This window comes from Oxyura jamaicensis, chromosome 5, assembly GCF_011077185.1.
Source record: "Oxyura jamaicensis isolate SHBP4307 breed ruddy duck chromosome 5, BPBGC_Ojam_1.0, whole genome shotgun sequence".
Classification (NCBI taxonomy): domain Eukaryota; kingdom Metazoa; phylum Chordata; class Aves; order Anseriformes; family Anatidae; genus Oxyura; species Oxyura jamaicensis.
Window position 1 is genome coordinate 51,888,789 of NC_048897.1, and position 21,237 is coordinate 51,910,025.

The window sequence follows — 21,237 nt, forward strand, 5'->3', positions numbered from 1 at the left end:
GTGGAGAGCTCTTTGGTAACTACAGTTACTGTACTTTGTGAGCTCGTCTGCGTCTTTAGTTGCCTTCTATCAGCCCAGTGTCTTGAATGTCAGTATGCAGTAGCAGTTTATCTCCTTTCTCTGAAAGTACTGGAAAAAAAAAGACCTCTAAAAAGTTCACAGCTAGAAATCATTCCATTTAGATGTGAAGAGAACTCCTGCATGCTATGAAGAAGCAGGTTTTACTGAGAAATCTCTAACTTTTTTCTTTAAATAATAATAAAAAAAGACTTCTTATGTCTCCCCTTGTACAATACTGTACCACTCTTCTATTATTATTTTCACTTCTCAGATCTAACCTGGAATTGTTGACCCTGTAGAAGGATTTACTGGAGTTGTTTAAAAAAAAGCAGTCCAGAAACTTGCTTTGCCTTTAAATGAAAACATGGGGTTTTTGAGTACCAAAGCTTTCTGCCTTATTTTTCGGACAGCTTTAAAACAATTTTAAGTCCCATGGCCCCCTAGCATAAAACATTGTCGTTGCTAATATTAGAAAATCAGCAGAAGTCATTTTTATTGCTTTCTACGTTTCCCAGAGTACAGGATATTGTATTACTGCGAAGTCACTTTTAAAATGATAATTAGATTTCTGTCAAACAAGTTTTCTTCTCACTGTGGGTATTGTCTTCTGTTGCTCTGCTGTTTGTTGTTGTTGTTTTGTTTTGTTTTACAGAAAGGCTTTCTGTAAACCAAACAAACAAAACCCTCTTTTCAGCTGAATGTAAAATACATTCCTTGTAAAAAAGGTCTTTAACTTTCACGGCAATCAATTTTTTTTGGCTGCTTCACAATGTTATTTATATGTCACAGGCTGTAGACTTACGCATTTTTTAATCTTTGTTTTCAGTAACAGGACCTCTGTCAGAGTTACAAATTGCATATGTATGCAGAGAAACTTTACAGGTACTGTACTTCTGCAGGTTTATGATAACGTCTTGTGTGATAGCGTCTGTGTACAGAGAGTAAATATGGAAGATGAGTCATTTCAGAAAATGATGCAGTACCGTCACTTCCATTTGCAAGCATTGGGAATCCACTTGAGACCAACTGACCAGGGTTAATCTGTTAGTTTACATATTGTATACATAAAAAATAGCAAAAAATGCAGTAATGTAGTGCAAATATTTGCTTAGAAACACTGTGAGCAGCACTTCTCAAGGCCAGGTTGGATGGGGCTTTGAGCAACCTGATTTAATGGGAGGTATCCCTGCCCATGGCAGGGGGGTTGGAACTAGATGTCCTTTAAGGTCCCTTCCAACCCAAACCGTTCTATGATTTGGGTTGCAATGTACTTTGCAAAGGAGCTTATCCAGGAGTAGATGTCTCTGTGGATCCCATTACAGGGCCAAAATACTAAAACTCAGTCCTGTTCTTGTCTCTTTGGTGATCTTGTTGGTTTCAGTGAAACTGTGGAAGACAGGTCTTTGCAAGTTGTGACCACAGTGCTGTCTAGGCTATTTTCATGCATTGTTCTAACACAGTGATTCAGTGCAGAAAGTGTTTAGGACAAAGTTCTGAATCTCGTTGCAGAAAGCAGCTAATACCTAGCAAGCAAGGGTAAGTACCTGGGTCACTTTAAAAAAAAAGAAGGCACATTTTAAACTGCCTGCTTGATCTGTGGCATTAAATTATAATCGTTTGTAGAGGAAAAATATGACAACCAAATAACTAAAACTGTTTCATTTTCCGATTGCTAATAATGGTAGAAATATAAGATAAGGTGATGCAGACAGCATGTTTCTTAAAGGATTTTTTTATTCCCTGCTGCATCAGTGAATAATTGCATAAGAGAATCACGAAGATGCACACCTTTCCCTGAAGCAGTGGCTGAACTCGTCACTGCCAGAGGCAGGGGTGTAGACCCATGGACAAATCTGCTTGGGAGTTCTGTTCCTGATCTCCTGTTGCTGCAGGAACTGGTATTGCTGGAAGGGCAGCTCAAAAACTAAACACCTGTTTGTTGAAACCTTCAGGACTTCAAAAATATAGCTGATTTTAGTAAAGGAAAATGGTGATTTATCTTGAGGCTTGTTTTGAAAACACATGTATCCATATGTAAAATGCTAGACAGTGACTGGTTTAAACAAGTCTTCACATGTGTTGGCTAGGGCTGGGAGAGATGAGGAACAGAATCCAGCATACCTCTTACCTGCTAATCACACAAATTTTGAACTTTCAAATAAAATACATTGAGTAATTCAAATTTGTAAAATAAGACTGGCTTTGCAGTATGTTAACAAACGGCAGAAATGATGAAGTGTTACGTCTCTTTTGTTTCCAGGGTCTTGCTTATTTGCACATGAAGGGCAAAATGCATAGAGATATAAAGGTAACCTGGAACTGTAAGAAACTTATCTTAAACATCCTAGTGCAGAAAAATATTTCTGATGAAATATTTTAATTTTTCTATTTATTATGTTTTAGGGTGCAAATATTCTACTAACAGACCATGGAGATGTCAAATTAGGTAAGTTGCTTGAACTTATTAGTAAGACAGAAAACTAATAGGAGTTTTTTGATTATTGACCATTGATTTGGCAAGTTGTCTTTTATCACTCCTACAAGGCAGAAACACACACAAAAAAAACCTATAATGTAGAGGCTCTACCTCCTGATGAGAATATTCAGGTTTTATAAGGCCTTGTCTTTGTGTTGAGCAGCACTTGTTCAGCAAAGACTGAGCTTGCAAGAAATGATAAAGCATAATACAGCAAGTCTCCTGTATTAGTGCAGCCAATTTTATTTGTTCTCTGTGCCACAAACCTTTGGTATTGCACTGTGGAATATTCTCACTTGTGCTATTAGAGCAGTAGTTGACAACAAAGTGTGCGTCCTTGGGGTATGTATCAGATGAGAAGTTTGGCATTCTGACAAAAAGTAACAGATAATTGTTTTTTAAAACCAACAGACCTTGAAGCCTCCCAGGTTTCCCTGGAATTTGTCAGGCTGGGGCTACCTGGATATCGATGTTTGTTCCTAGCCAGAATGACAGTTCTCCTGTAGTGAGATAGCTTCTCCTGAGCCTGCCAGCCTGTGGCAACTCGGGATCCATTGCTGACTGCGCCTCTGATGTGTAATGTTGGGCATTTCCATGCATGTGGAGATGAGGAAACTCCTCCTTTGCAAGCACTCTGGGGCCCACAGATGAACACTCAGAAGAGAACTGTACTTCTGGCTTCCTCCAGTGATGTTTTGTGTTCAGGGGAGCTCAGGCAGGCTGAATCTTTCGTCTGAGCACACTGCCTTCTAAAACCCCCTCAGCCTGTCTGCGGCCTCTCTTTAGAGCAGCCTACGTGCACAAGCAGACATCCTGGGAGACAGCATGAGATATTCATCATCTTACCGTGTCTGGTGTTGAAACTGGGGTAGCTGCGAGTAGCTGCGTTGCTACTCCTCAGAAAAGCTGTGCGGTTCAACATGCTTGCTCCACTGTGGTGGCATAGGAGTGCTATGCTAGGAAGGTACAGCTTTTTTAAAGAATAAGGGGAAAAAAAAAAAAAGAGTAAAGGCTTGAAACTGGTAGGAGCTTCCACTAACTCCGTTAAACTTGGGTCACACACTGATACCTTCCTTTTGCCTGCTAAGCTAGTTAGCTTTGTCCACAATTATCCTCCAGCTGTCATACTACAAATACAATAAAAACAGAACAGGACTGAAATGATACTGGCTCTGCAAGACCACCTGATTATCTGCAGCTCTCAAGTAAGGGATAATTGTCCCCTAGACAGGATCTCCAGAAATAAGAACAGATGGCCCCCCACAGTTCCTCTGTAAGTAACACAGAAATAGTACTGTTTCCAAAGCATGATGCTATTTTTCCTCTAGAATATTACACTGAATACCCACTAAATTTTGTGAGGTTGCTTGGTTGCTGTTTTGTGAGATGGAAAAATAGCTAGGAGAGGAACAGGATCATGAGTGAGCTGTACGTAGAAACTAATCTTCTTAATTTGAAACCATGTCAGCATAGAAATTAGCTGATCTCATTATTAATCTTTAACTGTTGAAGCTTAATGAATTTTTAATTTGCATTAATTTGCATTAGTGCCTTTTCATAGTATGATACTTCCTAGAGTAGAATTGGAGTGTTAAAATCTAAATTTCTAAATATGTGATAATTTCATTTTCCAGCTGACTTCGGTGTAGCAGCAAAAATAACAGCCACCATTGCAAAGAGGAAATCATTTATTGGTACCCCTTACTGGTAATAAACTACTTCCATTTCTATGATTGCATGCAAAGCTAAGTCTGTATTTACAAATCATGCCAAGAATTCTAAAATACACATACTGAAGTATGTCTATATAAATATAGAAGTATATGCATGTATTTTAAAATATATATAGCAAATGCATACATTCCCTTTCTTCCAAGTAAAATGCTGAAGAGTAGAAGTCTGGAAACCACTGATTGTAGCCGGTCCGTTGCTGTAACATAATCTACCTGGTGTTTGAGGCCTCAGATTTCTCTCAACTTCGTTAATGCAAAACATTCTCCCTTTTTGCAGATATGCAGTGGTCATTTAGTTTCTCACCAGCTTCTTATTCTTCTAGTGAATAAACTAAATGATGCCTTTCAGATTTCTGCTGTGCAGAAGAAATTGCAAAGAAACAGATTTTTATCTTTTAATCATCTCTAGTACCTAATTTCTGTGCAAGGCAGTTTTTAATATGCTAACTTATCAGTGTAAATCTTGAGCTGGGTGAATATGCAAATGTAGCTGCTTTTGAATTCTGGCATTACTGTGATGCAGTTAGGATGCCTTTCTCCAGGGCAATGTTCTTAGTATAGTCTGAATGTGTTCGTACAGCTTAATTCAGACAATGGCTTCTAATTGTTTGCTGCCCTCGTTATCCTGGTGCAGCATGAGGACTCAGGGCAGGAAGATTATCTGGTCATTAAAGCATTTCACCAGGAATCATGAGACTCTGGTTCTATTCCTGGCTTTGCTGGCAAGTTCACAACCTTTGGCAGAACACGCAACCTCTGTGTTTCTTTTCTCCCCTGATGCTGGGGAGGTGACAGCAGGCTTCTGCCTTCCTTGTGTTCTTTGTGGGGTTTTCTGCACTAGTATTACATAAAGTGCTGCGTGACTCCTGCATGCAGGCAGCGATTCAGATTTGGCTCTCATCTTTTCTGTATGCGCTGACTGAACGATGTCTTTGCTTTCAAAGGATGGCCCCAGAAGTTGCGGCAGTGGAAAAGAACGGTGGATACAACCAGCTCTGCGATATCTGGGCGGTCGGCATAACAGCCATTGAGCTTGCGGAACTTCAGCCACCCATGTTCGATCTGCACCCCATGAGGTCTGCTGGCAGCAGAGCTTGCTTTCCATCCAGATCCTCTTCAGTCCTAGCAGGGGCTGTTACGACACGCTTAGAAACCCACACTTCCTTCATCAATTGCTTTCTGCATGAGCTATGTCGGTTTTTAAGATACCAGTCTGAAGTGAAGAACTTAATTTTAGAATTGAAATTATAAACTGAAATCTTTTAATTTAACAAAAGAAATTCATAGTGTCAGTAACAATGTGACTGAGACCAGGTAGAGTAAGTCGCTAAAGAAACACGTAGCCTTAGGTTTAACAAGATTATGCATGGCATTAAAAAGATTTTATTTAAGGATAAGAAAATGAACAACTTTATCGCATCTGTTCTCTAACACAGCATAGACTATAATCCAGTTTCACCAGAATGATTCTTATCATGAATTATACATTTAAAGTGTTTAGATGTTGGAGTGAAAATATATATATATATATATATATATATAAATTATTTTTTTTACTGTATGATGACATTATTCTTCCTTTACCTTTAGGGCTTTGTTTTTGATGTCAAAAAGTAACTTTCAACCACCAAAGCTAAAGGAAAAAGCAAAATGGTAGGTTAAAGCCTTTCCTTTGTTCAATATTTTGCAGATAATATGAGAAAACTATTTGTTATTATTGAAGATGGAACGCTGTGAAAAATAGCATGGACTAGTTTTGAACTCAGTAACTCAGAGAGGTGGTTTCACCTAAAAGAAGCTTCACTGAGAAACAGCCGGTTTGTTGCAATGTGAAAACAATGAGAGAGAACTGAGGTCCAGCAGCTGGTATTTGCTGACATGACAGAAAACCAGCAGCATGGGGCAGGACAGTCTTACTTGGTGAATTGCCCCCTACCAGTGATCCCGATGGATGTGAAATCTCCCTCATTGGGTCCTCTTGTCTGTCCTAGGAAGAAAAACTATTTTTATGCTTTCCCTTTAATTCCTATTTGTAACGTATTTGCCACTATTAATGGGACAGGTAATTGTTTCATCCTTTCATGAAGGATGTGGCTCTGCCAATTTACATTCAGGAATGATCCCTTCAACTTGTGATACCTTCCTCGTGCCTGCAGGATTTTGTATTGTATTTAATAACGTTTTATTTTCATATTAATTTTCATGTTTTATTATCAAAACAATTCTGGATTTTTTGCTTGCAATTTTGCTATAAAATTTCTTTACCTTGAGGTATTTGGGTAGACAGGTGTGTGCTAGAGGAAGGGAGAAAACACTTCTAAATGTTTGTCTCCTGAATCGAAACTGCTCGCTGTGACCGCAGCCAATCAGCGTACATTACTTCTCCGATGTCTTTGTTGTAAATCTTAAAGCTAGAAGAGGAAATATGTTTTCTAACATGATTTGAAATCAGATGTACTTGGACTAGCGTTGCCCACAGAAGTTACACTAACACAAATGCAACTGAAAAAAAATGCTTGAAAAATGGTAGGTCCAGTCATAACATGGAATCATACTTCAAATTTTAAAAGATTTTATGACATAACCACCTAAATTGTTCTGGAAATGGCAACAAAATGTTTTAAAGAGTAAGATGAGTCTTTGTCTAGAACTTTGTATTTTATTTTCCTATGAGTGGTTAAGAACAGTGAAATTGGTAGGTTTGCTCGAGGGTTTGCTAGGTACCTAATTCACAGGTCTGCTACCTAATTCTGTAACAGTTGGAACTGGAAAAAGTTTAAATAGCAACATATGTGCTTCGTTTATTTTCTGTTTCCTACCAAAACATTTTTCATGCAAGTTCCATTAATCAAATGTGTTTTTTTTTCCCTATTTGTTAACCTGGTAACGTAATTATTCAAACCTGAGATGCATCGAGGTACTTGGACAGCGTTCTAACTTAGTGCATCCTTTTGTAATCTGTCTAGTTTCTGTGTTAAAATCAAAATGATCTTCCTGAAAAATTAAATATAAATCATCATTTTCCTTTAAGGTCATCAACATTCCATAATTTTGTCAAAATTGCACTTACAAAAAATCCAAAGAAGAGACCAACAGCAGACAGACTCCTTTCTGTAAGTGACTTGGAACGTTTTGTGACGTTAGTAAATGATCTCTTGCTTCAAAGTGAGCAACAAATGAATGGAAATTCAAACTGGAAAAATTTTTCTTTCTCTCCCACAATAATGGGTGGTGAAATCTGAATGAACGAGACAATGGTTAACTATAAGAAGGGGCAAGACTTTATTCTGGGTCAAGATTTTTATATGATTTTTGGTAGGGAAAATTACAGAAAATTGCCTTCTTCAGCCTGCCCTTCCCGCAAGTGCATGTCTCAGCCTCTTAGGTGTAGCTGCATAGATGTTGACCCTTTCTGTCACACAAACAGAAAACTGATCTATGTAGCTAGCATTTGTTCATGTATCTGTCTTACTAAACTTGACCAAAGTGCTTCTGTGAAAAACGAAGTTAATGTGTATTGTTTGTGTGACCTGGCGTTTAATTTCCAATTTCCAGCTGTCAAAAGTGGGCCATTTCCATGCTTACAGAGGGGATAGAAACTCCAGTCGCTATGGAGTCATTAAAGAAATACTCAAGCCCCCAGACGAGGCAAAATTGAGTGAAGTTGGATATTGGGTGTTTATTATTGGAAGCAGCATATCAGCTGCATATTATGACTTGTTCTTTTTTATGATTTTAGCATAGCTTTGTAGGGCAGCCTGGTCTTTCAAGATCTTTAGCAGTTGAGCTGTTGGACAAAGTTAATAATCCTGACAACCACACACACTACAATGAAGTTGATGATGATGATTTTGAGGTGAGAACATCTTTTATTTTCTGCCTTTAGGTAAACCCAGTGTTTAAATATCTTGCTTTGCTTTCATCATGTAAGACTCCAGCTTGACAGGGGCACTACCCCAGCATTTTTAGAGTTACCGTGCTGGAGGAACCAGGAAATCTTATCAGAGCTTGCCACACTTTTGCTGTGCAGTGTATATGAAGTTCCCGTGTGCAGGGTCTTGGCTTGGACAGAGATGATGTATGTTACAGTGTGTGGCTCTGCAACAGCTATTCTTTCTCTTTCTTGGTTTGATTGTTGACTGAGATCCAACAGAAAGGCACATCACTTTTCTAATTTTCTCTGTTTACAACTCTTGCAGCCTCACTCTGTTATTCGCCATACCATTCGCTCCACGAACAGGAATGTTAGGGCAGAAAGAACGGCATCAGAGATAAACTGTAAGTTCCAAATATAATTTGCCCGTATGATGGTGTTGATTTGTTTCTACCGAGAGTGGATGTTTATAGTCATTCTTCAGTTGTGTACACTGGAGAGTCTCTCCTGCTGTTGGCACATTTGAGAAATGAAACCTGAAGAAAACAATGCACAGACATTCATCTTCAATGATGTTTTCACAGAGTCATGGAATGGTTTGGGCTGGAAGGGACCTTACAGCCCATCGAATTCCAGCCCCTTCCAGGGATGGGGCAGCCACAGCTCCTTGGGGCAGCCTTGGCCAGTGCCATTTTTCCAAAAACAAAACCAAAACTTGCCTATTATTCTGCTGTTTTGTTTCATCTCATTGCTGCATAGTAAAGTTCAGGTAGCAACCTTTTATGACCAGTGTAGTCTTTCAGTTCTGTCATCTGTCAGACTTTAAGCCTTACTTAAAACATCAAAAACACTAATTGGAACTACAGAAAAAAATAAGAGTGACTTGATAATTGGGAGGGCATCTTTTCACATGAATACATTGGCTGACATTCTGTGATAAGAAAACTGTAAAAAATGTAGCATTTCACGTTTGTCTTTACACTGTTCCAAGTTCACAAGCTAAACCTTTTCTTGACCTTGTTGGAGCACTTGTAATTTTAATAGCTGTCCTCACAAGGGTATCTGTCAACTTAGTGTGTTTTCTTTTCATAAAACCTTTTCTTTACTTTTAAAACAATGTTCATGCTCTACCCAGTTGGATCTAAGTTGAAATTTTGAGGGCAGAAACTGCCTTTCTTCAGGTTTGGACAAATGCCTGTTGTAATACAAATAGTAGCTGCTCCTCTGAGTCACGTACGTCTCGCTTTTAGGAAGCTCGCTGTTAAAAGCCCCTTTTTTTCTTTCATCTGCATTTAAAAATAACATGTGGTTACACAATTATATTTTAGTGTGCTTTCATATTATGACTTGCTATTTACTTTTCATCTGTTCCTTGTGGGTTTCAAATTTGTGAATTTAAGCATTCAGACAATAATGATATTTATAGTGGTAGTCATTTTATAGGCAAATGAAGTGCTGTGTACATTATTTTGTTGTGCTACAACATGTGCTTCGCTGTCGTAAGCATCTAAAGGACATTAGCATAATGTTGTGTGCATTAATGTTGACAATGCAATGTTTTGCAGTTGATAAGCTCCAGTTTGAGCCCCCTCTACGGAAAGAAACTGAAGCTCGGGATGAAATGGTAAGGACATGTTTGTTTTTTCCTTCCTTTACTAAAATCGTAGCACCTTCATCGTTTTGTGGTTCATCTCTAAGTAATTTATGCCTGAAGTACAAAGTCGTGGGAAGGCTACTCTTGGTCCCGGGACAATCAAAACACTTTTAAGAAAATGCGTTGCCCTCTATGCTCTGTGCAGAGAGTCACGCTCAGATGAAAAAAACAACAAGTGCCAATTAATTTGATAATGTGGAGAGGCTGTTCTGCATTTGAGTCCCCGATCTTACCATCATCAGAGTTTATTTGCTGCTTGCTTCTTGGAACCCAGCCAACCTGCAGACTTTTTGCCCCCCATGAGCTGCTGCTGTTTATTCCAGTTCTCAGCAGTTTACTTCAGATCAGCTAATTAACGTTCTTTTGGGTTAGTGTGTGACTGGTTAAAAGGGCTCCATTTTTTAATAAGTGTTGTGAATAGCAACAGCTGCCATTAATTTTGATTTGGAGAAATCAGTGCTCAGCATTCCAGAAAAAAATCCCATTCCTATTTTTTTTAAAGCTGTACTCGACTTCACCAGGTGGATACAAGTTCATCTTATTTCAATGTGACTTCAGAGACTTGCACATGTTGTTACTGATGAGGTCCCCATGGTACAGTGACAGCAATGCCCCCAGCCTTTCCTGACAGTAGTTCATACGAGTTTGGAGGTAGCTGCATTATGTTCTCTTGTTGGAAGAGTGTCTTGGAAGTGCCCCGAGTGGAAAATCCTTACTGAGTTTTCACCATAAGTTTTTGCTTTCATGTTATTTAACGTCACTTGATACTGGCATTACGCCATTTCCAGATGCTGCTTTTCAGTCTGAATCTACCAAAAAAATAATAAATCTTTTCAATAATTGTTTTTAACTGTATTTTAAAACATGACCTCACTTTGGAATTTTATTTATTGCTAACGGGTCATTCTGCAGAGCTTGGGAATCTCCCAGGCTTCTTCACGTGCTGTGGATTCAGTTTGATAGGGAAAAAAAATGAAAATCTCTGCATCCTCAGGTGGTGGCAGCTGGCAATGACTTTGCTTCACATTGGAATCCTTTTGTTGAAGGTGGAAGCAGCAGGTAAGTATGGAGTTCTAAAACATCTTGTATTTCTGTGACTTAATGTGAAAATACAGTCTGAAAGAAATAATTGAGGTGGAAGATCAAACCTTAAGCCCAAATTTATTTTAATATTTATGAAATCAAAGCAGATTTTACCCAGTTTTCAGTCATCCTTCTACTGCTAGTTGGTCATTGTCTTGGAGAATGGATTTTAATCTCTTTTAATGATGAACAGTAGTTTATTTTAAACTCGTTGTAGCTCCCAGTTGTAGATGGAAAGCAAAGCATACACATATGTCTGCCGTGCTGAAATAACATTGCCAAAGCCAATTTTCTGAAGCAAAATCAGAACCCTTGCAAGGGCTGAGTTCAGGATCCTGCACTGCCCTTGCACGTCTCCTGTGAGCCACTTGTGTAGTTGTGACATCCTGTGGCAAGTATTTTCACAGTGCTGAAGGTCAGGGCTTTGCCAGTAAGCGAAGGAGAAACCGGTTCTGAAGATTTAGTGGTGTGACTGCTGCTGTGGGTGTCTGCTCTGCACAATCTATAATAACAGCCATACAGTGTTACGGGATGCAGTGGTTTAGGCAAAGATACGCTGCAACTGATTTCCTTTGGGCTAAAGCAGGCCTGAAGTAAGGGAGCACAACTGTGTCCAAGTTAGGAGTGAATTTAACATGTATGTGGCTTCCTCTTGCTGCAAGCTACCAGATTCTGCCTTTAAAGGCAACCTTTGAATTTGCGTTGAGTGATAGGAAGGTTTAGTAATAGTGATGTACATCTGTAGGGAAAGATGGTATTTCAGTTCAAATAATGGCTAAGCTCAGAGAGCCTCTTTCCCATCTTTATTTGGAACTGAGCAGCACACAGTAAATTTCTTTGGCTTTTTTGCAGATAAAGTCTTGCATAACCTGTCAGCTGACGCTCCAGCCCCCTGGAAGGCTGACCTTGTCATGTAGATTGCTAGTGTTTGGGTCTTTTTAAGTTCAACCCATTTTTCTCTTCTCACTCTCATCGTAGTAAAAGTTCAGGGTGGCTTTCTAGACCCTGCCTTTCTCTGTCCGGTAATGACAGTGGCTTCTTTCCTTCCTTTATTCATCTTTTTGGCTTGTGTGACCCCGATGAACCAAAAGATTGCAAGCCTTTCTCATGAGTGGTGAGTTTTCTGCAGACAGCTGGAATCTGCAGGGTCGAAGTGCAGGGAGGGAGGAAAGCTCTGATTTCTCATCTCCATATCCTCCCTGCAAAGTGACTTACTGATTTGGTTCTGTCTCCCTGCCGTTATTAAGACTGTCCATACCAGATTGCAGAATGGACGTAGCTGTAGCAAACGTTGCTAGGGCTATAAATTTGTAAACAGATAACGGATTCAGTACACAATCTCCCTCATTGAAAGGAGAATAGTCATAAAACTTCTGGATGGGCAGCCTGTGCCGCTTACTTGGAATCCACTTCCAGCTTAAAGAGATAAACAGGAAACGCATAGCTCCTCTGTCCCCAGCAATGCAGAATAACGCCAGGGATGTAAGGAGAGGATGCGTGCTGGGGGAAGACAGGCAGACAGACTTGCTTTTCATGTCCTTCGGCTTTTATCAGAGTAATGGCGATGGTTGTGCTTGATTTGGGAATTATTTCAGTGGAAAGAGGCGTACCAGAAATTGTACCTGAAGATTGAGCGTACTCGTTGCCTCTTCTCGTCCTTACTGTAGCATTATAAATGACTTTCTGTATAGATTTTCTGTATTATGGAGGTGTTTTTTTTGCTGATGGGTGGGCTTTTTATTTATTTTTTTACTGGTTCCTGGTGACAACAGCTTTTCCTTCAAAACAAATGAATCGTAGGGAAATTGTATCGCAACCCGTGTTTGGTTGGGTTAGGTTTGGGATAATGTGTTTTAATTTTCCCATTAGTTTCCCCGGTAGCCATTCCTCACTGGGTGACGTGTGCTGTGGGACACGGCGGGATGTGTGTGGCAGTGGGATTTGGGAGTGTCCACACTGTAGGCAGACTTCTCTGCGGGGTCTTGGGTTGCACCAGGCTTCTGCAGGCTGAAGAAGCCTGCCTCTGCCTCTGCTGGAGATAGCCAGCTTGCGAGCTGCTGCTTCCACTGCAGAGCTGCTGACTGCAGAAGCCTGGACTTCACGATATCACAGCAGCGTACTAAGGAATGCATTTGGATGTGTAACGACCAATTTTTTATTTTTGATTTCAGAATGACAGTTTTGGTGCTTCTCTGATCCTCCAGTCACAGTTTCTTTCTTTTTTTTTTAATCTTTTGCTGGCTTTGAAAGAAAAGTTCCCGCTGTTATGGGAAACACTCTGTGTCTTGAGCATCCAGTCCTCACGGAAGCAATTTTCCACTATTTCTTCTTTGTAAAGGCTTTTCTCCCTTTGTAACTGCCGTACTTTTCCTTTTTTTGTTGCTGGTTCTATTATTAGGCGTTTCAGCAACATTTAAAATACCACGTAGGAAGAGGAAGGATGAGTTGATGGTATCCAGTGTGGAAGAGAAGCTGAAATGATTCTTTGAGGGTGGGGGGTGAGGGAGGGAGGGAAAGGAAGCGACTGTGCTGAATTGAAAAGGGCTTAATGCAGTAAGAGATAAGCACTGTGTTTTGTAAAGGGCTGGGAGGTGCTCCTGAGGAAACTAAAAGATGTTGTCACCGATCAGTTCGGTTGCACATGTCAACTCTAGAGCAGAGCTCCTAATGTTATAAACGTTTCACCTAGGGGACTGCTTACAAAATTTGGCGATGGGAGTGAAGATGTTGAAGAGTGAGTGAACCTCCTTCGTGTACAGCTGCATTTACTCCGTGTGGCTCTCGCTAAGCAGGCAGTGTTCTGGCAAAATCTCATTCCCTAAAATGCTGCAGGCAGCTTTGCCACTCGTAGAAGCGAGGGCTGGTCGCGCTCAAAGATCTAACGCACGCTTGACTGTTTATCTGACCATCTGGAGAATGTACGCAAAGCAATGCTTTCTTCCTTTGCTCTCCTTCCTGAGGTTATTTTAGGATGTATGGAAGCGCCTCGTACTTGAAAGCAGACTTTGTGTTGACTGATCTGCCAGGCCTCAGAGTGGCAGTGGGCATGCGAATGTTATCCAGACGTTGGAGTGATCCAGAACTGCACTGGGAAGCAGCGAGCTGCACTGAAAGGCTGCGAACCCTCGTGTTGGTTGGCCCAAAGTTCAGATGCAGCTGGGGTTGCTGTCAGTAGATGTCCAGTGAACTTCTTTTGTCGCTTTGGAAAAACCGGGGAGGAACGTTGCTTTGTGATGTGCTGGCTGATCCAGAAACGCAGCGTTTTCACTGTCAGGAAGAATTGCCTAGAAAAACAAGTGCAAAAGTAAAATCCCAGCAGTGGAAGGGGGGTGCCTTCAGAGAGCCAGTCCTTTAATGTACATGATTTGCAAATTTCAATACCCTTCATCACAGAACGCTCTCTGATGTCCACATTTATGAAAGAACATGAGTTTACCAAAAACAACGCTTCTAACAAGATTAACATGCTTTTTTATTTTTCCACCCTTGGACTTTTAGTTTAACCCTGTTCGTGCAAAGCTGTGATCAGGCTTTTCTATGCATCTGGCTTGGATTATTTACAGTCTTTGCTCTCAAGCAAGTCTACTTATATTGCTGATTTAACTAAGACAACTACTACACCTTTTTATTTCAGATCAACACTAAAGCGAGCAGGGCCGCCTCCTCTACCTCCTAAGGTAAGTGACTGTGGTTTTAGGCAGCAAAACCCCACTCGTGCAGCCTCTGCCGTGCTTGTGTTGGATGCTCTCAGTAGGTTATAAATTCTCTCAAATAGCATTTGGCAGCTGACTTCATGTGTTTTATGCTGACTTGCAGTCTGTGCAGTCTTGACCTTTGGGAACTCCTGGCCTTGTGCACTGTTCTAGACACAGTGAGTTTTAGGTATTTTCTCTGCAAAGAGAGCATGCTGTGCGGAATGTCCTCTCCGTCAGCATTGTGCTTGCTGCTGGGATTTTTCCATCAGAGAAGGAATACCTCTTAGATTATTTTTCTGACAGATGGCTTTGTTCAAAGGCTGATACTTATTTTTTTTAATGTAGAAGCAGTGTGACTTGACCTCAAATTTGCTTTAAGTGTATGTTGCCAGATGCCATTTCCCAGGTAATTGTCACCTCTTTTGTTTGTTGCAGCCAAGAATAAACAGTTACCCTGAGGAAAATCTTCCGGATGACGAGAAATCTCAGACGATAAAGCATTTCCCTGACTCGCAGAACAGAGCCCCACCAGCTCATAGGAGACAGAGTATTCCCGTTTGTGGGCCTCAGACTGATTCTTCCCCCATCGGTATGACCAGCAGCATCAGTAGCCCAGGATTGCTCACAGCTAGATACAGCGACTTGGGTAAATGCATTGCATTTCCTAAAGGTGCCTTGTTTCCTGTAAAAGGAAATCACTTTGGGAGGCAGCTCTGTTTTCAGAAGATGGTTATTTTAATACAGGCTGACCATGAAGTGAAACTGTCCTTTTTACATGTGTGCTGGTTCTCGTTAGAGCCGTGACCTGTGCCGTGGAAATGTCCTTCCCAAAGCAGGGATGCTCAGCCAGTCAATACTACTGCCTGCAGGAATAACATAAAAACAATGAGTGTGCAGGAAGAACCATCTGTGAGGACGTTGCCGCAGCTTTATTCTCAATCCTGTTTGGCCTGGGGACTGTTTGGATAATGGGAAGCCTTTTTTACTGTGTAGCTTTGCATGTAGAAGAGGAGCCAGCTGCTTTTGAAAGGGTTCAGCTACCTGAGAAGTGTATACACAAGTTTCAGAGTTCACTATGCTCTACTCTACCTAGGCATAGCGAGAAGAGAGAATAGGGCAGCAAAATATTTTCTATTTCATTATGTGAAGTGAGTTCCAAAATGTGCGTGGGCTTTGTTCTAGGAAATGGGGATGGCATGTTGAAACTCATTGAAGAAAATGCAGAAGGATCTGGACAAATCCCTCAGCTGCCACGTAAAAAAGAGAAAAGAGATTTTCCTGTAAGTATCGTGGCTCTCAGTCTGATCAGTTGCCCTATTCATGTCATTTCAAGCTAGCTACTTTTATTTCAGTGCATGGGAGCTATTTTATGATCTTTCTCTCTTCCCACAGAAGCCAGCGATCAATGGTTTGCCACCCACACCGAAGGTGCTGGTAAGAAGCCTCATTTGCAGTGGGAATTCTTGGAAGCCTGCCATCATGTCATCTCTCTGGTGTCAGGAGGTTTATGCTAGAATAAGCCGCCACCTCATCTGGGCTGATGTGCATGTCGTAGCCCACTTTTCACTCAGTTATTTGTGCACTGAATCCAAGACACTTGTTTCTTTTTCGTAAAAACTTCCCTTCGCCATTCAGTCAGGATGTGAAGAGATGGGGACTTCACTGGCTCTGCGGGCTGTGATCTCCAGTGGCATTTGCTGTTTAATACAGAGAAAGGGGGGAAGGAGGTAGCGGTTGGAGAGGGTGTTGCGTGGATGTTTCTGCTTGATTTGCTTTCTTACACAGTTGCATAAGCACTCAATCTTCTTACCTAGTAGGTAAGAATTGCCCATATCGTTTTGATCTTTGCATTTCTGAACGTATATGAAGTCTATGAAAAGGTTTGGAAGGCTGCATTGTAATTTGGGGGGGAAGATAAACGTGTTTTCCATCAAAGCAGGTTAGAGTAGGTTTGTGTCTGAAGAGGAGAGGGCCATGCTGTGTGTACAGTTGTGTGCTAAGTAGCCAAGTGGCAGAAGTTAAGACCTTTTTACTAGAAAGGTGCTTCAGGTTTCAGTTTTGGTGTCTTTCAGATGGGAGCATGTTTTTCCAAAGTCTTTGATGGTTGTCCCTTGAAGATTAATTGTGCGACATCTTGGATACATCCAGATACCAAAGGTAAAGTTATTTTTTGTGTTTGTACTTTACGGGTGCCTGTTACTGACATGCTAATGAGCTTGTGAAATAATTTCTTATTTTTTTTAGATCAGTACATTATCTTTGGAACAGAAGAAGGTATTTATACTTTGAATTTGAATGAACTTCACGAAGCAACAATGGAACAGGTGATCTTTGGTGTATTCAACACACAGATTTAGAAATATTGTGAAGCACAAAAGTTTTATATTAAAGGGGGGATAGATAGGATGCCTGACTTTGTGGCATAGACTGATTCACATCGAAGTAAACACTGGAAGTCTTAAAATTAATAGTTCTCTTACCTGATTTCTTTTGTTGCTGCTTATATAAGACTGCTTTCAAAGGACCTCTGTACTAAACTAGCTTTCTTCTCCGTGGAGAGAACTGATTTCCTACCTTTTCTTTCTCCATTTTATCTCCACTAGATGGCATATTGCTTCCCACTGCATGCTACCAAAGCCCTCAGCTACTTAGTTTAGTTGGTGGTGATAGCGCCAATAAGCATGTGTTTGCTTCAGTTTTCTTGGGCTCTCTAACCCTTTCCAAAGAGCTTCCACTTCATGAAATCATGGTGTTGCTACATTTGCCTTTTTAGAATCAGAAGTAGCAGGGTGTTTTTGTAAGGGAAGCACTGGGAGAGGCTGATGATGAGATGTACACCTGCAGCTTTCAAAAGCAGTTCACAAAGGCTCTTCAGGCCTCCATTCAGTCAAGACATGGCACTGGTCAAAAGCCAGAGGTGACGAGGTGGACATTGATGGCTAATAGCGAGAGAAAGATGATTTCACAGAAAGGGCACTGTGTAGATGTCTGTGCTTAAGAGGAAAAAATCCTTTGTTTCTGGGAGCACCTTGCTAGAAGACAGAACTTGAGGGACAAAAGAAAAGGGGAAGCAATTCAGCAAGGTCCGGGAGGGGGTAGTTTGGCACAGACAAAACAAGAGAAGGTTATAAACGGCTTGATGGTGAGAAGTCTGAATTTGAATGTGATATAGTGAGAAGACCCTTTCATGTTGAGAGAGATGAGCGTATACCTGAAGGTTGAATATGAAGGTTTTTATTTTTTTATCTTTTCCCAATTTATTTCGTGTGACAGTCTTCTCTGAACTCTTCCAGATGCTTTTTTATATCCTATCAAGAGGTTAAACATGGCAGTGGTTGGTAGAGAGAACATAGCATTGTCTACTTAGGACATTTAATGCATCCCAAAATGAGTTTCCTTTTTCAGTTTGCGGAGGTTACGTGTGATTCACTGCAAACCCCAGAGGCTTTACAGCAGTGCTTCAGCCATGCCAGTTGTTTCCCTATTTGCATTTATTCATTTCATGATTCCTCCCCCCTAAATGTTGGTACTTGAGATTTTTTTTAACTGTTTCCCAATTTTTTAATTCTGATCACATCCTCCAAAGTGCTTGTTGTCTCTCCAAGGATAGTATCTGCTGATTTCAGAAGCATTCTCTTATTCCATTACTAATTTTTCAGTGAAAATAATGAATAGAACCACACCTAGAGAAGACACTATGTATCTGCAGGCTGCTTTTTTCCCCTACTAAATAGCAAATTTCTGTCAGATCCTCTTGTTTTCATATTTTCTTTTTGCGTTTTCTTCATATTTTCTCATTTTGCCCTTGGAAATGTCATGCAAGACAAAGTCCTTCACGTATGTTTCATACCTTACTGTCTCACTGCACCCAGCAGGGCAGTTTTTCTGTTGAAAAAGAAAATTCTGATGTTCAAATGCAGCCTGTTCCGCACAAGTCTGCGCTAGCTTCTCTTGTTATCCTCTTGGTAATTAAAAAGTGTGTGGCTTGTTCTTGTGCTACCCCAGATGACCAGTCAGTCCGTCAGACTTTGTTGCGGTTCTCCGAGTTCAGCCTAGGTGCTGTGTTTGTCCTTCCTGAGCTCCTTGGTCGCCCTCCAACAGTTTTTGAAAATAATTGTTACTGAGGCCTTGGGGTTTGAGCCAGTTCTTCAGTACTGTTAAGTAAACTTTTGGGGGCCTGCAGACATGAGTATATGTAGTCAGAATAATTAGTAATGTGTTTTTCATCGGCTTCTAGCACAAGTTTCTACCCCAGTGCTAGTAACTATGCTAATCATGTAGTTCAGATGAATTTTCTGTCAAGCTGGGGTCCTAGCCATTTGTTTCCCAGTTACCACGTTTAGCAACTTCTCTCATTGCCTTTGTGTACTTTGCATTCATCATCGGATTTGCATCTTAACCTTTAAGTTGCTTCCTTCAGGCTTATCCTGTGATTTTTCTATTCATCCTCACAGCCTTGTTTCTGTTTTCTGTATTATGTGTGTGCGATACTTAAGGTTCGGGGTGGCAACAACAAATACCCATCTTGTGGTAGCTTGGAGAGGGTTCAGAGAACAGCTGTACCCCTTCTCTTCCAGTGGCACCACCAAATGAAGCTAACAGAAGCCAAATTAAAAACAAACGGGGGGTAACTGGCCTGGGATGTTTCGCTCTGCAGAGTTACAGATGCTAGGAGTTACACGAGTTCAGAGGGGAGTCCGGACAAATCCATGGAAGATGAATCCACTGAAGATCACTAAGAGCATAAAACCCGTCTGACTCGGCAGGTTTCCAAGCTGAAGAAGCTTGGCACCTGGCAGAGTACTTGGTGCAGTATTACATTGCTTTCAGAAGCTGACCATTTTTTAGAAAAAAATGTGTCACTTTATAGTGTCTGTTGGAAATAGCTGTTAGCTTAGGCAGACATTTGCTTGAACCAGTAGAGCCGCTCTTTGTAGATCCTTGATTCAAGTGTCTTCTGCTCTGTTGTGCAGCGGTTTCTCTCAGTGGACCAGACTGCCGTTGTCTTTTTTGTAAAGTATCCTTTCAAAACAGCTCAATCTTACGAACTCTTCTTTGTCTTCATGGAATTTCTTCTCGTGGGAGGTCCTTACCTATGAATCCTCATCAATAAAATCAGTCTTTTTTCTTTTTTTTTAAACAAAATCCATGTCCTTATTCTGTTACCCTTATTCCTTCCGTTGTTGAGGCTCCTGAATGCTGTCACTTTCCTATCACTGTTAGCAAGATTCCCTTTCTCCTTCAGGTTGTCAGGAGGCAGTTAACTTTCCATTCTGTCAAACCTAGATTAGCTACCTCTTGAGTAACTTCTTTACTCTGAAACAAAAATAAGTCCCAGTGCCTTCCATGCGCTGCCTGTTTACAAAGCAGTATGCTAACATAAATAGCCAGCAGATAAGTCCCACAAAATACAGCATTTTGTGCTAATTCAAGTTACTTAGAAAATATGACTGCCTTTTTTTTGCTTTTCCCTCTTCTGACTTGTTTGGGGCTTAGTAGGCTTCTGTAATAACATCGCTGTCTGTCTAGCTGTCATTCCTGAGCAGGCTGTATCTGTCTAAATATGGTGTTCCAGTCTTGCCAGCTGTCCCCCTTCGGTTCTGCTTCAACTTCAGCTAATTAAAAAATAAAGAAAAACTGCAGTTTTAAAGTTTCAGGGGTAGAAGAGGGAAGGAATGAAAACTGGTTCAGAAAAATAATAATAATAAAAAAAATCCTAAGCGAGAGGTCCAAAGGAGTGAGTTAAAAGGGAAAATGTAGCTGAAGCTGGGACTTTCTCCAGCATCCATCACTGCAGGAATGGTGACAGATGTGGAGCAGGCAGGGAAAGCCATGGTTAGAAATTCCTGTATGCTTCTAGTAATGGAGATAATTTCTTTCTTCAGTTATTTCCCCGAAAGTGCACCTGGCTGTATGTTATCAATAACACCTTAATGTCCTTGTCAGGTATGTACATATAAATGATTAAAATTAACATTCAGTACAATGTCTGTTCATTGCAGTGAAGTAGAAAACTGTACGTTATTTCTTGTGTTTGTATAGAAAGTTTTGCTTCATAAGTGTTTTAATTAAAAAAAAATATAGATAGGGCTTGATGATACTGCTGCGTTACCAAAACGTAGCTGTTTGACAGCATGTTCGGTATGAACCAGATTTAGAAAATAAATACACCTAAAAAGAAAAAAGTTTCAAGTTAAAGAACAGTGAGGTGGCTGTGAAATACTACCAATCCATCAGATGGATTCTTTAAAAAAAAAAAAAAAAAAGGAAAGAAGAGAAAATTCAGCAGTTGTCGTGGAATTTCTAGGCAGGAAATGGAGGTGGTGTGGCATGCAGACTAATTGTGGGGTTGTGCCTTTGTACGTACAGGGTTTTGGGTAGCACCACTCTTACTGATTTATAAAGATGTCCTGATAAAATGAATTGTTGTAGTATAATTACAGCCTTCTAAAAATGCGTACATAAAGCTAGCTTTCAGAGCTTTTTTAGTGTTACTGAAATGAACTTTGAGTTGAATGCCGTGTTTTCTCCATATGCATTATTATTGTTGTCTTGTTTTATCTTTCTTCCTAATTGGACTTGAAATATCGGACGTGTGTGGTCCATTTTTCTAGAAGGTAATTTTCTATACATATATTTCTCTAAAATGTACGTTTCTCTGA

The 21,237-nt window shown here is 40.5% G+C and overlaps 1 protein-coding gene across 5 annotated transcripts in view; it reads left to right on the forward strand.

Annotated features, from left to right (window-relative positions):
* The window catches only part of MAP4K5 (mitogen-activated protein kinase kinase kinase kinase 5), a 68,162-nt gene that overhangs the window by 35,131 nt on the left and 11,794 nt on the right, over window positions 1-21,237 (forward strand). Inside the window, exons 5-24 of one of the 5 annotated variants that reach the window (XM_035329256.1) lie at window positions 887-942; window positions 2,321-2,368; window positions 2,464-2,506; window positions 4,171-4,243; window positions 5,214-5,345; window positions 5,860-5,922; window positions 7,301-7,382; window positions 8,009-8,125; window positions 8,469-8,547; window positions 9,709-9,767; window positions 10,792-10,856; window positions 13,570-13,614; window positions 14,515-14,557; window positions 15,011-15,221; window positions 15,758-15,855; window positions 15,968-16,009; window positions 16,648-16,732; window positions 16,820-16,899; window positions 20,461-20,521; window positions 21,190-21,192. In XM_035329256.1, the coding sequence (XP_035185147.1) occupies window positions 887-942; window positions 2,321-2,368; window positions 2,464-2,506; window positions 4,171-4,243; window positions 5,214-5,345; window positions 5,860-5,922; window positions 7,301-7,382; window positions 8,009-8,125; window positions 8,469-8,547; window positions 9,709-9,767; window positions 10,792-10,856; window positions 13,570-13,614; window positions 14,515-14,557; window positions 15,011-15,221; window positions 15,758-15,855; window positions 15,968-16,009; window positions 16,648-16,732; window positions 16,820-16,899; window positions 20,461-20,521; window positions 21,190-21,192 (1,485 nt within the window). The remainder of the gene's footprint in view (window positions 1-886; window positions 943-2,320; window positions 2,369-2,463; window positions 2,507-4,170; window positions 4,244-5,213; window positions 5,346-5,859; window positions 5,923-7,300; window positions 7,383-8,008; window positions 8,126-8,468; window positions 8,548-9,708; window positions 9,768-10,791; window positions 10,857-13,569; window positions 13,615-14,514; window positions 14,558-15,010; window positions 15,222-15,757; window positions 15,856-15,967; window positions 16,010-16,647; window positions 16,733-16,819; window positions 16,900-20,460; window positions 20,522-21,189; window positions 21,193-21,237) is intronic. The other 4 variants (XM_035329260.1, XM_035329258.1, XM_035329259.1 and 1 more) reach the window with 4 other exon arrangements.